Source organism: Bubalus bubalis, chromosome 6 (genome assembly GCF_019923935.1).
Source record: "Bubalus bubalis isolate 160015118507 breed Murrah chromosome 6, NDDB_SH_1, whole genome shotgun sequence".
Taxonomy (NCBI): Eukaryota; Metazoa; Chordata; class Mammalia; order Artiodactyla; family Bovidae; genus Bubalus; species Bubalus bubalis.
Genome location: NC_059162.1, coordinates 25,480,904 through 25,501,848, shown reverse-complemented (window position 1 = coordinate 25,501,848; position 20,945 = coordinate 25,480,904). Strand labels below are relative to the sequence as shown.

General features: G+C 40.9%; 2 protein-coding genes across 4 annotated transcripts in view; one reads left to right on the top strand and one right to left on the bottom strand.

Moving 5' to 3' along the window:
- Positions 1-8,070, bottom strand: part of GDAP2 (ganglioside induced differentiation associated protein 2) — a 62,999-nt gene extending 54,929 nt beyond the window's left edge. The window contains exon 1 of the mRNA XM_006050670.4: positions 7,930-8,070. The gene's annotated coding sequence lies outside the window, so the exon portion shown is untranslated. The remainder of the gene's footprint in view (positions 1-7,929) is intronic.
- WDR3 (WD repeat domain 3) overlaps positions 7,897-20,945 on the top strand; it is a 38,474-nt gene continuing 25,425 nt past the window's right edge. The window contains exons 1-8 of one of the 3 annotated variants that reach the window (XM_025288016.3): positions 7,897-8,033; positions 12,137-12,344; positions 13,618-13,827; positions 16,186-16,304; positions 18,058-18,136; positions 19,308-19,403; positions 20,321-20,431; positions 20,588-20,689. In XM_025288016.3, the coding sequence (XP_025143801.3) occupies positions 12,174-12,344; positions 13,618-13,827; positions 16,186-16,304; positions 18,058-18,136; positions 19,308-19,403; positions 20,321-20,431; positions 20,588-20,689 (888 nt within the window). In that variant the 5' untranslated portion in view covers positions 7,897-8,033; positions 12,137-12,173. Of the gene's footprint in view, positions 8,034-8,136; positions 8,264-11,461; positions 11,589-12,136; positions 12,345-13,617; positions 13,828-16,185; positions 16,305-18,057; positions 18,137-19,307; positions 19,404-20,320; positions 20,432-20,587; positions 20,690-20,945 lie in introns of those variants that run through there. The other 2 variants (XM_044944492.2, XM_044944494.2) reach the window with 2 other exon arrangements.

Genomic DNA, 20,945 nt, shown 5'->3' with positions numbered 1-20,945 from the left:
GGTAAGTGAAAGATTGCTGGTAACACTGTACATACAGGAGAGCAGACAGATGACGAGAGAATGACAGCTGGTGTGTGAAATTCCTGAGAAGTTTTTCTGTATGATCCTAATGTTCATTAAGAGTTAAGGAAAATAAGCATGCCCTTCTACACCTAATTTTTTGGTATTTCTTGCTGAGAGACACGGGATACTAATTGGGATGAACTACAGATCTGATACAATATTCTAACTCCTGTACCAACACTGTGTGGGAGGAAATGTGCTCCTTTATATAACAAACCTCAGAAAGGTCTTGCAGATTATGAAAGTAGTGAAAGTGTTTGTCACTCAGCTGTGTGTGACTCTGCAACCCCATGGACTGTAGCCCGCCATAGGGTTCTCTGTCCTTGGGGATTCTCCAGGGATCCCCTGGAGAATACTGGAGTGGGTAGCCACTCCCTTCTCTAGTACATCTTCCTGACTCAGGGACTGACCCCAGGTCTCTCGCATTGCAGGCAGATTCTTTACATCTGAGCCACCAGAGAAGCCCAATTTTGCATCAGAGGATTATTCTCATTTAAGTACTGCTTTGATGTTATTTTGCAATAAAGAAACAAATTCTATCTAGAAGTTGATGTTCAGTCCTGTCCAATCAGCCTTTGAAACTAGAACATGTGTTTTTGTATGTGTGTGTTCAGTCATGTCCAGCTCTTTGCAGCCCCATGGACTGTAGCCTGCCAGGCTCCTCTGTACATGGAATTTTCCAGGAAGGAATACTGGAGTAGGTTGCCATTTCCTACTCCAGAGGAAACTAGAGGCAACCACAAGTCCTGTTGATCTGTTCACAAGTATTCAGCCTGGAACTGGACAACTGAATAGAGGAAATGTGAAGGCTACATTCACTGTCTTTGGCTGAACTGCTTTCAGTTCAATGCAAACACACTCTGTAGAAATTCATACTTTCCCAAAATTATCCAGATTTTTGGTGACTGACTCATGCTGAAACTTAACCAAAATATTAAAGAATCCATTAAAAATTTACTTTCATTTTGCAAACTTGAATGTCAAATTACAGGACAAAACCACTTACTTTAAAATAACTTTTTTCTCCAATTCTAAATAATAATCACTCATCAGTTCAGTTCAGTTCAGTTGCTCAGTCGTGTCCAACTCTGTGCGGCCCCATAGATGGCAGCCCACCAGGCTCCCCCGTCCCTGGGATTCTCCAGGCAAGAACGCTGGAGTGGGTTGCCATTTCCTTCTCCAATGCATGAAAGTGAAAAGTGAAAGTGAAGTCACTGAGTCGTATCACTCATAGAACACTTGAAAAATACCAAAAAGGGGAGAAAAAACTTTCCAAATCTGATGTAGTTCCTACCTTTTTTCTATGATAGGTACATATAATACAATTTTGTCCAGTTTATTTAGTATTTTAAGGTAAAAATTTCCAGATGAAATTGCACTTTGAGGTAGAAGTAGGCTGGTAAAAGCTTGGACTCTGGGCTTCCCTGGTAGCTCAGCTGGTAAAGAATCTGCCCGCAATGCGGGAGACCTGGGTTTGATCCCTGGCTGGGAAGATCCCTTGGAGAAGGGAATGGCTACCCACACCAGTATTCTTGTCTAGAGAATTTCATGGATAGAGGAGCCTGGTGGGCTACAGTCCATGGGGTCACAAAGAGTTGGACATGATTGACTAACACTTCAGACTTCTGTTATCAGAAGGCCTGAGTTTGGGTCTAAGACCTACCACCTAATAATTACATTATCCTTGACCCTGAACCAGAGTTTTCTTATTTCTAAGAATCAGAATGACAGTTCTTTTTAAGGATTAAATGATTATCATCTGTAAAATTGCACAGCAGACCACCTGGCACAAAGCAAGGCACAATAAACGCTGTGTGTTATAACCTTCTCAGTCAATATGAAAATCACCTGCACCATTGTTGAGATACAGATGCTTTCACATGTAGCAAAGACCAAGACGCTGTCAAAGATTCCCTAACGAGCACCAGATAAACCAGACACAAACTGCTGAACTAAGATACACTCTTATTTGTCTGCCCTTGTAATGATTTGTTAATCCCTAAAACACCTAGATCAACCCAACATCTGTTTTCTCTGATTCTGCTCCTGTGCCACTAGGGAAAGAAAAATCAGAAATTATTCTCTCTGCTGTCAAAACAAATGCATGTTTTCTTGTGTCAGCTGGGCCCTCCATCAACACTGAGAGAAAATTGTTTGAGTCATTCTTGGATGACTATGCTACTCCACACAGCATCCGTGGTAGACAACCTTCAAGATGTCTTTCAATGATACCTGCTTTCTGATATGAATGCCCCTGTGTAGACCTCTTCCTTATGAATAAGGCTGGCCAATGTACCCAACTGGATACTGCAGAAACGACAGCGTGTGACTTTCAAGGATGGATCATAAAAGATATTGTGGCTTCCGCCATGCTCATTTGGACTGCCTGTTCTGGGGAAGTGTGCTCTCGTGATCTGGGGACACACTCATGCAGCTCATGAAAAGGCCCCTGTGTGGAGAAACTGAGTTCCTGCCAACCACCACCACCAACTGCCAGACACAGGAATGAATCACCTTGCATCCTCCAGCCCCAGCTGACATCTTGACCACAACCTCATGAGAAACGCTGAGCCAGAGCCACACGACTAAGCAACTTTTGAATTCCTGACCCATAAAAACTGTGAGGTAATAAATGCTTATTTGCCTATTATGTCCCAGGCATTCATTCATTCAAGCACTGCTAAGTGCTGAGTCTCTAGTGGAAAAGAGCCCCACAAAAATCGCACGAACTTATAATCATAGCAATAAATACATACTGCTACAACAAAGAAGGGGAGGCTCTTTAGGCTGAAGCAGCAGAGAATGTCTCTTCCAGAAAGTGAGAGTTGAGACCAAAAGTAGCAGAAGAGTTCTAGAGACAGCAGAAAGCGGACATCTGGGAGCCTTAAGGTACCAAAAAGCCTAAGATGCTAAATAAAAGAAGGCCACTATGAAAGGTAATGGTGAGCCACGAGGTATCAGATCTGTTAGAAATATGCTTTCTTATCTTTACAATAATCCCACAAAGTAGGTATTCAGTTCAGTTTTGCGACCCCATGAATCACAGCATGCCAGGCCTCCCTGTCCATCACCAACTCCCGATGGAGTCTACCCAAACCCATGTCCATCGAGTCGGTGATGCCATCCAGCCATCTCATCCTCTGTCGTCTCCTTCTCCTGCCCTCAATCTTTCCCAGCACCAGGGTCTTTTCCAATGAGTCAGCTCTTTGCATCAGGTGGCCAAAGTATTGGAGCTTCAGCTTCAGCATCAGTCCTTCCAATGAACATCCAGGACTGATCTCCTTTAGGATGGACTGGTTGGATCTTCTTGCAGTCCAAGGGACTCTCAAGAGTCTTCTCCAACACCACAGTTCAAAAGAACTCTTATTCTACAATGAGGGCCTCAAGAACCAGAGATTCAATTACCAGCTCAAGGTAACAGAACTAGCAAGTAGTACCTTGAGATCCAGATCGAAGACCAGCTGACAATAAAACCCATGCCATTTCCATTACATCATATCACATTGCCTCCCTTCTTTTCCTGATGCTCTGAGAAAAGAGAAGTCATTGTTCAAATTACCTTCTCTACAAATCAAAATGTCTCTATCTTCATTCACTCTTTTCAACTTGCAAGGGATTTTCAGTGTATTTCACACTTTTAAGTTGCCAAATTGCCTTCATTTAAGCCTTTTACTGCACCTGACTATGCTATGCTATGCTATGCTAAGTCACTTCAGTAGTGTCCGACTCTGTGCGACCCCATAGACTGCAGCCCACCAGGCTCCCCCCGTCCCTGGGATTCTCCAGGCAAGAACACTGGAGTGGGTTGCCATTTCCTTCTCCAGTGCATGAAAGTGAAAAGTGAAAGTGAAGTCGCTCAGTCGTGTCCAACTCTTAGCAACCCCATGGACTGCAGCCTTCCAGGTTCCTCCATCCATGGGATTTTCCAGGCAAGAGTACTGGAGTGGGGTGCCATTGCCTTCTCCGCTGCACCTGACTAGATCTCCTCTAAGGGAAGGTAATAACATCGAGTTTCCCTTCACACATCTGATTCTCCTTCCCCTGAGTCTCCTACTCCAATTTTTTTTTTTTCAACTCCATTTCTTTAGAATACCAAAAACTCCACATTTCCCCATTTAACTTTTTCAGAGTAGTCTATTTCACAGCTCTACTTTCTTTTCCTCCATGTACTTAACCCACTGCAGTTCTGCTTCCATCTTTGTAACAACACTAAACCTGCTTCTTCAAGGTCAACAATAATTCTCCAAACGTCAAGTTCAAGAGCTAACTTAATTAAATTTTAGCTGCATCTACTATTTATTATTCCCTTCTTGAAACTCTATTATCTTCTTTGATAGTACACTTTGGTGGTTCTCCTATATCTCCAACCACATCTTGTCAGTATAATATAAATAAGTAGTAAGAAATATTCAGAGCTCTTACTGTAGGGCAAAATTTAATGGCATTATATGAAAGTATCATGGTATGTTTAACAAAGGGTGAATTCTTTTTCAGTTCCATCTCTAAACAGAAACATATTTTTCTCATTAAAAAGAGATTTAAATCCCCCCCTTCCCTCACCACACACACCTTGGCAATAAAGCAAATGGAGCAGCAAAGCCAAGCTAGTCAGGACAAACTGATCCCTGATCCTTCAGGAACAGGGGTTCTTAACATTCTTGGGATCATAGACTCCTTTGAGAAAGATAAACACCCTTTTACCAAACTGTGAGTACATGAGCTCATACAAGCACTGATCTGGAAATAAATCTGAGAGGTTTTCCAGACTCAATTAGTAATCCCACTGATAAAAGAATACAGAGTGCTCAGATGATGGAAAGAGGAGAGAAAGGCTAAAACAATCTACAGCTGTATACAGAATTTCAGAGGCCTTCCCAGCTGGCGCAGTGGTAAAGAATCCATCTGCCAGTGCAGGAGACACAGGTTTGATCCCTGGGTCAGGAAGATCCCCTGGAGTAGGAAATGGCAACCTACTCTAGTATTCTTGCCTGGGAAATTCCATGGACAGAGGAGCCTGGTGGGCTACAGTCCATAGTGTCTCAAAGAGTCAGACATGACTGAGCACACACACACATACAGAATTTTGGAAAGCATTAAAGAAGAGGGGGACTTTCTACTGAAAATCAATTGATCATTTCTGTATTTTAAACAGGTTCATAAGCAAACACAAAACCTTAGTAAAAAGGCTCCTGAAGCAAGACTTTTATGTCCCAGAATCTGAAAGCTTACCTAGAACAAACAGAAGATTCCAGAATCAGACCTACTTCCTTAGCCATACTATCTTAAGGGTTGTCTTCAGTACCTGCCTAGACAGTATAAAGAGAACTCACAATGTATCTTTTATAATTCAAATTTGTAATGAGTATAAATAGTTCTTATTACAGTGTAGCTTGTCTTTTTTCTCAAAATCTTGTCATCTTCTAGTTTAAGAAGTCCTCTAAATAGTGCTTTTTAAGAATAACCGCATTGTCTAGAGAGATCAGATTTTTAATGTTCAAGACAGGGCAGAATCAGGCAGAACATCTTAGATCACTGTCTCAAAAAACCCCGATATTTTGCCTGAATAAGGAGAAAACTATATCATTTAAAAGACAAAAGAACTCCAAATCTGTTTTTTTGTTCTTCAAAATGCTTACATTGATTAGACAGGCCTGTATAAAAGTACAGAGTTGCTGGTCCGTGCTTTTGATCTCCATTAATTACCAGCTCGATTTCACTGTTTTTGCATAAATTATAAGTTTACCATTCTTTATGTCTTTGTATTTCAATATTTAAAATTTCAGGATACATTAGATACTTCTGCACAATACCCCTACCCCAACACTAAATCTATTATATTTAAGAATCATTCTGTGCAAATAGAAAGAATGACTTTTTTAGACAAAAGAACAAATGGAAGCAGTCAAATTATGTCAACAATAAATACAGTATAACAAAAATATTTCTAAGCTGTGTCAGTGACCCAGGTGAAATCTAACACCATCATTCAAAACCAGCCAAAGCACAAGCTCCAATGGTGAGTTAGTACTACCAACTTTATATTAAAAGAACTTTACTATGTTTCAATTACAATATTAATACATTGAGCAATTCTGAAACTTTGAAAACTAAGTTTATGCTCTTGAAGTGGTGTATTGGGAATTTATAAGATGCATTATCTTAGCACTCATTCATAGTTGATCTTAAAACAACTTTTATTAAAATTATTTTTTCTATTTGTGGTTGTCCCTCCCCATAATATTTAATAACATTAATTTTTAAGAGAGAAAATCATGATTCATTCAAATACAAAAATGAACATGGTTTAATATTTTAACTCACAAAGGAACCTGCCACATGGCTGATAAAGGGAGGCCCATAAATTAGGTACATTAATAGATCAAGAATACTGAACCCAAAGTATATGAGGCAAAATCGAACATTTAAGAGACATTTCCATGTCTATAGACAAAATTATTTAGTATTTACAACTGTAAAATAGATTTCTTAGAATCAGATAATCCAAAGGGTATCATCGAGACTGAATCTAGACTAATGAAGCACACTTATTTCTCATGTATATAAATACACACATTTTCATGTATGTAATATAATGCACATCACCTTAAGACATATTAACCATACCTCCATCCGTCCTAGGTCGCTTCAGTCGTGTCCGCCTCTTTGTGACCCCATGGACTGGAGCCCACCAGGCTTCTCTGACCATGGGGATTCTCCAGGCAAGAACACTGGAGTGGGTTGCCGTTTCCTTCTCCAGGGGATCTTCACCACCCAGGGATCCAGCCCACTTCTCTTGAGTCTCCTGCACTGGCAGGCGGGTTCTTTACCACTAGCGCCACCTGGGAAGCCCAGGTTCCCATATACGTTCACCTAAAGGCTCCATTCCTCATCAAACTTACTGAAATAATAGTCTATTGCTACAATTACTTTCCTTCTCATTCATCCAACCCACGCAGTAAGCTTCTTTCAAACACCTACACTTTTATATCTATTTACAGCCTGATCATATCCATTCTTTACTATGGCAATTACCTTGAATACAGCAGACTAGGTGATCATGTCTTAAAAATTCAAGAGACGCCTGAAGAAAATCAGATAATTTAGGTAAAAGTCTAATTTCGAGGCTGGCTGAAGCTATCCTGTACAGTAAGTGAAGGACAGTCTTATTTTATATAGCTCTATGTTAACTCTAATTTTCCACAGCTACAAACATCAGAACTCATTCCTGTGCAGAACACTTCTAGGCAGCCCAAGAATAAATCGGAGGGAACTACAAGAGAGAAAAGCTAATTCCCACTTGGTAACAGAGCACCTAAAGCCTCAATTATCAAGCAAGGAGGAGTCAGCGCTGGTCACTTCCCCCTCCTGCGGCCAGGGAGCGGAAACCGAAAGCCAGACCAATGTCACTCCAGGGACTGCGGGGATCCAGACAACTCAGCATCCTGGGCTCGGTGCCTACTCAGCCCTGATTCGAGCCGCTTTCGATTCGTGGAACGCCCAGTCCACACGGGCGACCACACAGACTCGACTCTGGGGCTACAGCCAGCAGGGCACCCGGCCGCCCAGTTTCATCTGCACCCCAGGGCGCGCGTCTCCCCGAGGGCAACAGCAGCACTGTTCCTCGTGCCCGGCTCTGCCTACCCTCTATCTTCTGGTGGGTAACTTGTCCCTGACAGCGCCTCGGGCGAGAGGAACCCGAGCAACAGCAGCAAGAGAAGCACCAGGCTCTTTTTTGCAGAGAACGGACAGAACCAGCCTTCTCCCGCTCCCACAGCCGGGGCCAAGTTCCGCGCGCCGCCCGCCGCCCGCCGCGACCCCGGCCCGCTCCGCCCCGCCTTTCCTCCCGGCCTCCGTCCCGCCTCTCACAGCATTCCGGTGGTTCCATCCGGGCGGCAGGCGTGACGGGCTAAGTTCCTCGTGGAGAGTGGCCGAGCTGCATCGCCGGACAGCCCTTGCCAGGCGTTAGGCAGGTAAGACGAGCCAAAGTCCCAAGAGGCTGGAATGACCAGCTGCAGGAGCTGTGAGCTGAGAAACACCGCCTTCCGCTCCCGGCTGGTGCTCACCAATCGGAGCCCGGCTTTTACGTCATTTCCCCCAGAAGGCAAAGGGAACGTTGGGCGGAAGAGGGTCCTTGAGCGGACCCGGAAGGGGTGCGTTCGGTGGGCGGGTTTAATCTGCTCCGAGCCGCGTGGAGGCCCAGGTAGGTACCGTAGGTGCGCTGCGGTCGAACGCCTTTGCTCGGCTCCTTGGATTTGTTTGGTCCCGGCAGAGGCCTTCGTGGTCCTAGCAGCAGACGAAGCAGGGGGATTTGGGGCCGGTCTTGAGGGTGGAGGAGCACCTGAATTTCTATGAGTGCCCCACCGCCGTCCTGGGAGGGCGCGGACGAACGCCCGAGGTTCACCGATGAGATGTGGAGCGAGTTGACCGGCGCCTGCGGGGCTCGCTTAAAGATGCTGTGGCAGCGTGGTGGGTGTCCGGAACCCCCACCTCAGCCTCTCCTGTCTAAAGACTTGGTTTAGGGACGTCTGACAGGTCTGTTACCGCGGTCCAGCTTTGCAGCGCATCATAGAAGCATGTTTTATGGTACTGTGGGTTAGGAAGCAGGGAGAAAGAAGCATAGAGAAAGGTTAAGTTGTGAACTCTCCCCAAAAAGAGAATACTAAGTTGTATGAAAGATCGTGGAAGTATTGATACAATACAAAGACTTGAGCCTCGAAGGAAGTGGGTCTCAGAGGAAAACACTTAGGTAGACGGGAGAATGCACGTTATTCGAAGTACAGGGTGAAGGAAAGCAAGGTAACAGGACAAGGAGGGACACCAACTAGCCTGACAGACAAGGTTATGCGAGATGTAAAGAGGAATAGGTGGGATGAATTCTTGGGAACTGTGGTTTGGCCCTTAAAGGGCTTCGGGGTAGAACAGCATGTTTGAGAAGATTAGTCAGGTAGTATTAATGACTTTTAAAAAGGAAAGAATGAAAAGCATGGAGGTGGGAGTGCTACATAGAAAATTAGTGCAGGAACCCAGTGATAAAGAGCTGAAACAGAAAGAAGTGGAAAGAGAGAAAGGATCCTACTTAAGAGAAACAAGTTTCTGAAGAGAGAGGACTAGAGGCAAAGAGAAGTAGTTTAGTGGTTAAAAGAAGAAATTTGTTGGAGTTTAGATTCTAACCTGGCTTTGGCATTTAAAACCAACTGAATGATGTTGGGCTAGCTATTTCGCATCTCTCTGCCTAGATTCCTTGTCAGTAAAATGGGGTAAGAATAGTACTGTGCAAGGTAATTGTGAAGGACTTTTAAAAGTGCTTTACATGTATTAGGGCTTTGCTGATAGCCTTTACTCAGTTGGTAAAGAATCTGCCTGCAGTGCAGGAGACCCTGGTTTGATTCCTGGGTTGGGAAAATCCCCTGGAGAAGGCATAGGCTACCCACTCTGGTTTTCTCCGGCTTCTCTTGTGGCTCAGCTGGTAAAGAATCCGCCAGCAATGAGGGAGACCTGGGTTCGATCCCTGGTTTGGGAAGATCCCCTGGAGACGGAAAAGTCAACCCACTCCAGTATTCTGGCAGAGAATTCCATGGACTGTATCATCCATGGGGTCACAACTAAGTGACTTTCACTTTACATGTATTAACCCACTTAATTAACTCAACAACTATATGAAATTATCTGCATGCTTACTCAGTTATATACATTTTATGTATTAGTTACCAGATAGTAAGCACTCTTAAAGTATTGGTTGCTTAAATAATATTATTAATGAGCCACAGGTTACTACAAAGTTCTGCACCTGAATGGCTTGGAGAGTTGAGTGTCACAGAGTCAGAAAAAAAATGAATAGGGTTCAGGAAGCAAGTTAGGTTCGTTTTTATACATACTAAATGTGACACTGGAAGGTATTTGGATGGAGATGTTTGATAAGTTCTCAGAGCTCTGTAGCTAATAGTATGTCTGTGGGCAGGACTGGAAATAGAGATGCGGGAGTCCCTGGGCCTAGGCATGCTATATGAAGTCTCCACGGAAAGTACTGTGGTAGATGGCCAGAGACTACCAAGAAACAATTGCAGTTAAGGGGCTGGGGCCAGGAGAATAAGACGAATTGGGAAAGAATTGATCAAATGGCCTAGGTTAAGAGCATTATTGCCATGTTAATATTATCTTTCCTTCATTTTTAACTGCCTTTATGTTGGTTCCTAGAAGAAAAATGAAGCCAGTGGGTGGTCATTAAAATATCAGCGAAGAGGAATATTAGCAAAAGCATCGAATATGTCCCTGTTAAAGTAGACTAAAACAAGAGGTTGTTCTCTGAGACATCCTGTAGCATTAAACCAAACTGAACCACCACCACCAACAAAAAAACAGCTCTGAAAAACTGTTTAGTATTGTGGTTTTTAGTTGCACAGGTGTTTCAGGGAATACTTTTCATATAGACGAGCTTGTTATCTCCTTCACCTGTTGTCTCTTTCCTCCATAATCCAGTGTTTCCAGTGAATTTGATTTAGTGCAGTTGTTACCAAACCAAACTTGGATCCACTCACCCGTGAGCACTCGGGCTAATCTCCTGACATGGGGTTGTGGTGAGGGAGAGTGCAACATTTATATTGCGAGCCCAAACAAGGAGAATGTGTGTGCACGCACACACACACAGTTGGCTTTCAGGGAAAGGTTTTTAAAGACAAAATGAGGGAGAGGAGGTGGGATGTGTAATCAGCTGGTGGACATGGTAATTGGGAGTCAACACCATTAACCTGGTCCAGCCAGTTTGGGGTGTAAGTGCTGGTGGTCAGCATGCAGTTAACTTCTTCCTCCTGGTAGGGATATCAATATCTGAAAAATAGCTCAAGGATATGACTCAGTATCATCTGTATAGCCCTTGAGAAGAAACTAAAGGCCGATGATTTTGTTTAATGGCTAAATTATTAACATTTTGTCTTGATTAATTTTTTTGTTTCTGCATTTTCTCACTTTTGATTAAATTTGCTCTTTGGAACTCAGGAAACTTTAGGAGACTAAAGTTTTTCTATAAACAGTAGGCAGATGGAGGGGAGTATTGTCTGACTTAGTAATTTCGGGTTTCCCTGGTGGCTCAGTCCATAAAGAATCCGTATGCATTGTGGGAGACCTGGGTTTGATCGTTGGGTTGGGAAGATCCCCTGGAGGGGGACATGGCAATCCACTTCAGTATTCTTGCCTGGAGAATCCCCACGGACAGAGAAGCCTGGCGGGCTACAGTCCGTGGGGTTGCAAAGAGTTGGACATGACTGAGCAGCTAGCACGTGGCACACACATAGTGTCCTGCTCAGTCACACAGGAACGATGGCATCTGTCAAAAATAGTGTGCAGTTTGTATTATTTTTTTGTTCCAAGGGAAGGTGGCTGCCCTGATTTGGAAATCAAGGATCAACCTACACATTATATAGTACTTCTGAAAATGAGGAACTGCAGCAGCGTCACCCGGGAACTTGTCAGACTTGAAAAATCTTGGGCTCCACCCCAGACGTACTGAATCAGAAATAGACACTAGGGAGGTGAGGGCGGTGGTTCCTACTATCTGTTTTCATAACCGCTTGGGTGATTTAGATACATTCTGGAGTTTGAGAGCTGCTGCGCTGAAAGATAAGTGACACGAGATGAGGCATTTTTGTTTCGCTCAACACCATATCGCTAGCATCTAGATCAGTGCCTGTCTAATTATTAGTAGGTTACAATAAATGCTCATTAATAAATATTTTCAGTCTGAGACTGTCAATCTCAGTGTAAAATCTTTGGTAGTTGAACTTGGGGGGCAGAAGCAAATTGTTCAGGTGCATCGAAGCCTAAACAGCTGTCAGATATTTGTGAGGTGGGCATGCAGTGTGACCAATTTGAAACTTGAGGAATGAGAGATGACAGGTTGAGTCACCCCGTGAATAAAAAATTGAAGCCGTTCAGGTATTTTGTGTCAATGGTATATTCAGAGTAAATGAAGGTTTAGCAGCCACGGGGTCAAAGGCTTTGAAGCACATGATGAATAGCTGGTGTTCACCAACTCAGCAGAACCGAGGTGCCTGAAGTACTGAGTCTTCTTTGTTTGTAGGTGCAGCTGCCTCACTTGCGGGATCAGATGTTAAAACATGGGACTCACCAAGCAGTACCTGCGCTATGTTGCCAGTGCAGTCTTTGGCCTTATTGGCAGCCAAAAAGGTAACATTGTCTTCGTGACACTTCGTGGTGAAAAAGGACGCTATGTGGCAGTACCAGCCTGTGAACATGTTTTCGTCTGGGACTTAAGGAAAGGAGAGAAGGTAAGCCAGCAGTCATCCAGGTTCATACTATTTATGGGTATTTGAGGGTGGAGGCAGAAGTGGGAGAGGTCTGTCTTACTATGCACAGATTTTTTTCTTAAATGTGTGTGCCTCTAGAAATTGTTTTTTTTTTAATCTTTGCATCTGGATAGCCAAGTATTGTATTGTGAAATAGAACACAATAGAAAAGATTCTTTTGTGTTTTCACATAGTGGAAAAGATTCTATTGTGTTCTTCTACACTAAACTCTGAAAAGCATAACCAAATAGGAGCTTTTCTTTTAGGTATTTCTTTGTAGTGATGTTTACAGGTAATTATTTGTAATCATTATTCCCAGCATTGTTTTCCATTTTTATTCATTGTTTTTCCTCTGCCAGTTCTCCACTTTTCAACTTCAACTTGCCCTCAGAACTAATTGTAGAGTTGTTACAGTTGTTTTAGTCACTAAGTCGTGTCTGACTCTTTTGCAACTCCATAGACTGTAGCTTGCCAGGTTCCTCTGTCCATGGGATTTTCCAGGGAAGAATACTGGAATGGGTTGCCACTTCCTTCTCTAGGGGATCTTCCCAACCCAGGGATTGAACTTGCATCTCCTTCATTGCAGGCGGATTCTTTACCCCTGAGCCATCAGTGAAGCTCAGTTACAGAATAATAGGCATTTAAAAGGAATATGTTGACTGAATCTTATGCAGATGAGGCCAAAGGGTTGTTAAACTAGCCTTTGATGTTTTGTATAACTCTGAATTCCTCAGCCTATCACTTCTGCCAAACCAAATACAGGCATTTTGATCTTGTCCACTCTCTTTGTGACTCCCAAGAGATTAATACTTTGATACTTATTGTCCCTCAAAGTCCCTTGGGGATAAACCACTGTAGCACTCTAGTGCCATGCACATTGGTTTCTGAGATGGGGCTCAGTTAAAGCAAGGATGTGTTCATAAGCCTTTATAGAAAGTCATTTGGTGTTCACATAGAACAAGGACTTAGGAATTTATTCCTTTGCCTGGGAAATTTTGGCATGTATTATGGTAATGTAGAGCTTTGGAGAAATAGTGTAGTATAGCTTTACCTTTTCTTGAATGTTTCATTACCCAGTGCAAATAGTAGTTTCTATATTAAAGAACTTGAGACAGAATGCAGAGTTCCATTATTATTCAGAAGAGCGATTTGGAATTATTGATGCTTTTAATTTTACTGTGCCTGACAGTGCCACACTTTTTCCTTGATGACATGCTTAACTCCTCTACATTATTTTCAATTTTTATTATTTCAGATCCTCATCCTTCAGGGGCTTAAACATGAAGTCACTTGCTTGTGCCCCTCCCCAGATGGGCTGCACTTAGCTGTTGGTTATGAGGATGGATCTATCCGAATCTTCAGTCTCCTGAGTGGAGAAGGAAATGTGACCTTCAATGGACATAAAGCAGCCATCACATCTTTGAAGTATGATCAGCTAGGAGGCAGGCTGGTTTCTGGATCCAAGGTGAGACCTTGATTTAGGTGTCCTGACTTTGATCTGGCAAAGGAGCATAAGACTGAACAAGCTGAAGCAGGTTGTTCACAAAAATTGTTGGCTAAAACAGTGGGCACTCTGTGTACAAAATAGTATCAGTGGTAGTATAGAGTGAGAAGGATGGATTTGAATTGGGTGGTCCGTTTTGTTTCCTGTCAGATTCTCTGAGTAAAGCCTGTAAAATATGGGAACAAGATGAGGCTGTCCATGATAATTACCATGTGACATCGTTGTACATTTGCCTACCCAAAACAGTACACAAATGGGTGGATGAAGCATTGGAAAGGCAGAGGCAAAATGCTGCTTCTTGGCCATTCATTTGGTAAAATACCTCACTTTCCTATACCTCAGTCATCAGTTAGAAAATAGAATGTAAATGATTCCATTTACAATTGTGTGTTAAGTAATGGACTCAAAAATACTGTGAAACTTTACTGAAGGACGTAACAAAGACTTGAATGAGTAGAGACACAAGCCATGTTCTTGAATGGCAAGACGAAGTGTTGAGATGATACTCCTGTGTTCTAATTAGTTTATATAGATAAAACGGATTAAATATACCAAAGATTTTTTTTTTTTAACATGACCAAATGATTTAAAAGCACACGTGTAAAAACAAATGAATATAAACATCAGAGTTTTGGGAAAATTTAATAAAAGGGTTTCCGACTCTTTTTCAGGGCTGGATTTTTTTAAGAGGTTTCAGATACTAGAATGCATTATGAAGTCATAATTTATAATATGTTATATCAAGCTTGCATTAATACAAAATAGTCAGATTATTGCAACCAAATGGGAATACAAGAAACATATCCACTTGATATACCTAGTTAGTGTGTGTGTGTGTGTGTATATGTATATATATTTCCTAATTAGTTTAAAGGTGACATTTTTGAGTAGAACAATGATGGATTACTTCTGAAGTAGTACTTAAACAATTGGCTCACCGTGTGGGGGTGAATTTTAAGTTAAAACTTTACCTCATGCCATGTACCAAAAAAATTCTCAAAGACTTAAATCATGGTGTTTTAAGTAAACTAGAAGATACATAAATAAATATCTGATATCAAGGTGATAAAATATCTGATATCAATCTGATAAAGACTTCAAGCCTATTGGTAAGGAAATAAATTAGAAAGGAAATTTTGAATGCTTAATATTTGAGTATTTACAATGTATTTTAAAACATTAAAACAATATAAGAAAGTTGTTAAGAGTAAATCCTAAGAGTTTTCATCACATTGAGAAATTTTTTCTCTTTTTAATGGATCTAAATGAGAAGATGGGTGTTACCTGAACCTATCATGGTAATCATTTCACAATATATGTAAACGAAACCATCATGCTGTATGCCTTAAACTTACAGAGTCATATATGTCAATCATTTTTAAGTAGAACTGGAAAAAATAAAGGACAATGAAAAAGGGAAAGTATTTAATAGTTCTAGAATAAAAGGCAAATATTAATATCATGTCTTAATAACAACAAGTAAATAAGACCCAAAGGAAGATGAAAGACATGACTTGACAGTTCACAGGAGGTACAGAAAGGCCAATAATCACCATAGAGGATGTGCAGAATTTCTCATTGGTATTCGGAAATGCAAATATTGAGGTAGCCTTTCAACTTGTGAAATTGGCAATGGTTTTTGAGCAACTGATAATACCCAGTACTGAAGGGATGAGAAAACTGGTCTTGTCACACACAGCTCCTGTGGACCTTTAGACTGGTGCAACTTTTCTGGAGATCACCCTGAATTTCAGATTAAATTCCATTAAAATTATTATTCTATTTAAAGGTATTAAGATAGGAAAAATACCTTTTAACCCAAGAATGTCCCTTTTTAGTCTTTATTCTGATCAGAGGTATGTAAAAGATTGATGTACAAGAATGGTCGTTTCCACGTATTTATAATAGCAGAAATTGGTAACTACCTAAACGGCTGAAATAGAAAAAAAATTAAAATAATGATATATCCTTAAGGTTGGTTACCACATGACTGTTAAAAATGAGAAGAGTCTGTAATGACGTGGAAATAGAGAAATATATTAAAGGAGAAAAAGAAGGTTCTAAAATGATAGTAATAGCATGATCTCAGTTAACAGCAGGTATGTACACATAAAGACTGGAGCAGTGTACACAAAATATCTATGTTGATCACGTCTGGGTGGTGACGTCAGCTGGTGTTTGTTTCTTTATTGTTCTGTATGCTTTCCAAGTTTTCTATAAGAACTACATATCAACTTTCTAATAAGAATATTACACCCTGTTGTTTGTCAAGTTAGGCCTTATGTGATAAAGCTCTTCTATATGATTTGATTTCTTTAGGACACGGATGTTATCGTGTGGGATGTGATCAATGAAAGTGGCCTCTACCGTCTAAAGGGACACAAGGATGCCATCACACAAGCATTGTTTCTACGAGAAAAGAACCTGCTGGTTACGAGGTAAAGTAGTGGAAACGGTTTTCATGTCCAGTTCTTTTTCTAGGTGAATTGACAGTGAGGCTTTCACAGAAGGAATTTGCTTGATTCCTTACTCGTTTCTTCATGCTACACTCAAGCTCATGTGCTAGTTTCCTCTTCTCTCTGCTTTCCTCTGCCCCTGCCTGCACTCCCCAGCAGTATCATGGGTGCTATGCAGAGTTCTTTATAGCATTCTTTAATTCCCTTTTCTGATTTGTCATTATTTCCCCTGATAACTCTTTGACAGATGCATGAACTGTCTACTTTCTGGATCCCTAGAAAGTCAGGAAAACCGAACATGGAACAGTGGGCAGATGTGACTACTAAATGTTTGTTTTAGCCTCCCTCCTTAAAAGAGACTTATTTACTCCATACTTAGGGCTCCTGAACATCTAATAGGTTGGACCATTTGTATGGGTTAAAAGTGATATGTCAGATACCAGAAGTTTCATATAGCTCAGCCTAAATGTAGTAGTTACCATTCCTAAGGAATGGCTACCCAGGAAAGTTTGAAATTCAAAATGTTGCCAGGCAGTACTTAGAAGGACCACAGTAATTAGTAAGAACCACAGAAGAACCAGAAGTGGTGTAGAGGAGCAGCACAAAATGCTGTCCAAATGGTGAATTTGTCCCTGTGGGGTAGGATACAGGGGTGGTAGTGTGTCTTGTTCAGATAACACGAGGCAGTGACTCTACAGTTCCTAGAATATACATTCACCTGATAGCTTAGGGGATGTAAGGAAAAGGAAATGACACCGGGAGGTAGGATTGTATAGGCAAGGTTTTGTAAATCGGGTTTTAGGGTATTTCCAGTTTTAATCCTGGTACCAGCATTATGGTAGATTTCTACTGGTGAAGAAGCAGAGAACAGGCATTTTAGGCAGGAAGAGTAGAGCCTGTTGACAGGGAGATTAAGAGCCAGTGAATGGGAGGTTTGGGGAATGGTGCCGAAGAGCTTGATTTTGATTTCATAGAGAATCTTGAGTTGGTGCAAAGTTAGGAAATTGAGATTATCTGCCAGTGGTGTATTGGATGTGATGAGGTAACAGGAATAGACAGAGACCACATAAGTTATTAAAATATAAAGTAATTCAGGCAATAGGACTTAGATTCAGGTTTGTGTACAGAAATGGATTGGAAGGAATCAAGGCTTAGAGACTTCCCAGAGGAGGCATTTTCAGGACCCTGGAGACTAGCTGAACATTGGAAGACAAGGGAGCAAGAGAGGCTATGCTCTTTCTTAGTTAGACAGATGAAGGAATGTTGATGCTGTGGCTATGGAAATGATGTGTAACAGCCCAAGTTTTATGTTCCGTAGCACTCTGAATTCAAGGTTATTTTTGGAACATTTTATTTTTCTACCTGAGAATGGCCATATAGAGAATTAGGATTCTTTTTTTCTTTCCCCCCAGCAAAAATGGATTTATTTAGGATCAGCAGAGAATTGCCATTTCATTTCCATTCAGCAAGGGAAAAAGAGCACTTTTATAGAGGGGAAAGGAAGTTGGGTGGTTATACTCAGCGAAGAGTCCATGGCTTTTCATTGACTCAGTTCTTGCCAGGAAAGAAGAGGAGTGTTTTGAGAGTTAGGATTCTTTTTTTAAAAGAAAGGTAAATATTAACATTAGACATCATTGCTGTGTATTATGTCTTTTTAAGGCAAAAAATGAGTCCTTGATCTTCATGTTCATTTGATTCCTCCTAATAAGATTTTTTCTCCTATTTCTTCTTTTAGTGGGAAAGATACCATGGTGAAATGGTGGGACCTTGATACCCAGCACTGTTTTAAAACAATGGTTGGCCACCGGACTGAGGTACGTGTAGGGTTATGGGGCCAGGGCAAGAATGGCAAGGCAGAAAGGAAGAGAGCATTTCTTTACTGCTAACAATAATTGGTATGTCCTGTCTTAAGAGAAGTTGGTATGGTGGACAAAGTGCCAACCATCAGAGCAGATAGAGCTGCTCTGCTGCTGCTGCTGCTGCTGCTCTGGCATTTAGTAAATATTCTTCTTACATTAGTTTTTAACCTGTGAATATGGGTTTCATCACTTTAAATTATAAGCGTCCACCTTTATGATTGTAGGGAAGTATGGTGATACTGCATGTATAGTGCCTGGCCGGTGACATGTAAATAGCAAATTATAGCCATTATAATAGTCACCTGAACATAGATGTGTTCCATAGAGATCAGGGAATATTTTATATCTTTGCATCCTCTGTGCTTTGTTCATATTAGGCAGAGGCGAAGGTGAATTAGGGGTAAAAACTTCCAGTTGTGGGATGTAATGCATATACAGGGTACATAGTAATATTACAACAATTTTGTATGTCAGTGGAATGGTAACTTGTCTTACTGTGGTGATCATTTCAGAATATATAAAAATTGAATCACTGTGTTGTATGCCTTTAGCTAATAATGTATGTTAATTATAAGTCAGTTATATAGATTTATATGTGTATATGTATATGTATGTGCATGTGTATATACACCCTAGAATGTATGAGGAATATACACATCCTAGAATTAATGAGGAAAAGCAAATTAGACTTTTTTGTGGATTTGCAACAATACTGTTATTTTCACTGTTTATTCATGCATGTTTGAGTCTAAAAATGATACTCTGATAGACATTAATGGAGCACCTTTTATTTGTAAGCACTGCTAAAAGCAAAGAAGTGCCAGACTTAAAATTATCACTTGAGTGGCTTCTAATTAGGATTTATTCTGAACAGCCATTATCTAAATTTAAGGATAGGAAATTACAGAGAAACTGCTAGTTACCACATAAAAAACAATTCTACCCTAGGTCATTTTCTTTCTAAAAGTGGGCTTTCTTTTAGTGTCTTTTGAAAAAGTTGCCCTTAATATTAGACTTTACAGTGCCAAAGTGATTTGACTACAGGGTACTTAGATTTTTGGAATGTCATGTCCTACATCCTGGATTCCCTTAAATTGTATTATTTGAGTCTGTTTATGCTCTGTAGGTGTGGGGGTTGGTTCTGGTGTCCGAAGAAAAGCGACTCATCACTGGGGCTTCTGACAGTGAACTGAGGGCTTGGGACATATCTTATCTACAAGAGGTAATTGCTTATTTTCTGATCACGGGCAGGGTCATGTTTCAGCAGTTTCATAGTTTTGTTGAATTTAGAATCAGATGTAATTACTGAGTACTTACACATTGATTTGGAATTTTCTCTTACTGATAACCTGTGACTTCCACACAATTTTTTTCCTTCATTCTGTGTTTTATTTCTATGCTCATTTGCACTTGGAAGAAGGATAACTTTAGGGTTACAGCTCTTAGTAATGTTAATGTTTTAGTTTATAGGGCTCTTAGCTTGATATTCCTTGATCTTCTGGTGTCCACAGATGAACTTCAGTATATCTGTGACCCTCTTCTCTCAAACAAATTTCTGTATGTTTATATAAATATGTATATTTTGAGAAGATCTATAACTTTTTCTCGGATCCTCAAAGATTTTGTGTGGATAAAAGGTCGTGTACTTTTTATCCAGGGTTTAACTGGGGTGAGATACGTGGTGGTGTATCCAGTAGCCATTCTGATGGGTTCTACATTAGTAGGCTAGAGTTTTTCTTTTCTTTATATAAGAAGAAAATGTAATCTCTCATACAGTGCATTTGCAATTTGTAATGCCAATTTGAATCCTTCCTTCTAGAATATGGTGGATCTTTCACCTAAGGTTTTAAAATTAATGAGGTCATCATTTTTTCACTTTGTTATGGAACAATGGTCCTTATACTATGGTAAGTTATTAAAACTAGTATGATGAATAATGTTTTGTTTTGTTTGTGTTTGATGTAGTCTGTTTTTAATATATTCTGATAAGTGTGCTGCCATCAAAGAGGCTTGATCAGAGAGGTCACTAAATGGAAGTTATCAGTAGCCATGAAGACAGGTTTCTAAGTCATTAAGGGTAAGAGTCACCTCCTAGAACGAATTATTTCACTTTTTATTTTCCCATTTTTATAAAAACAGATTGAAGACCCAGAAGAACCAGAACCCAAGAAAATCAAAGAATCTTCTGGTATACAGGACTCACATGAAGCAGAGGATGGTACCCTTGAGATGGATGAAGCTCCTGAGGATGTAATTCATTTTTGTTTCTTACTTTCAGTTGAGTTGAATGCTGGGAAGGTATTCGTTTTAGGGATGATCTTTGTCGCCTGCATTTGGAATCCTGTCTTTTCCGGGGTTAACAGAAGTAACTGTTAAGCTTCACCTTTTCTCTTGCTTCTTCTGCAGCGCATCCTTACATGCAGAAAAGCTGGGTCCATAATGCGGGAAGGAAGGGACCGAGTTGTGAACCTTGCAGTCGACAGGACAGGCAGGATTCTTGCTTGCCATGTGAGTATCAGGCTCAGGAGAAAATAACAAGGACTTCGCTGTTCCTTTCAGAGACTCATTTAGTATTTGGTGTGGATGTGACTTTTTCTTTGGTGCTTTTAAGATTTCATTATATGGTACCTTGTGGATCTATACTCCCTAGCTTCTGTTAGCATAACAGTAATAGCTGTTATCACTGTTGTTATTAGCAAACACTGATTAAATCCCTGCTTTTCTAGACAATTTAAAAGCATTAACTTCTTATTTAGTCTTCAGA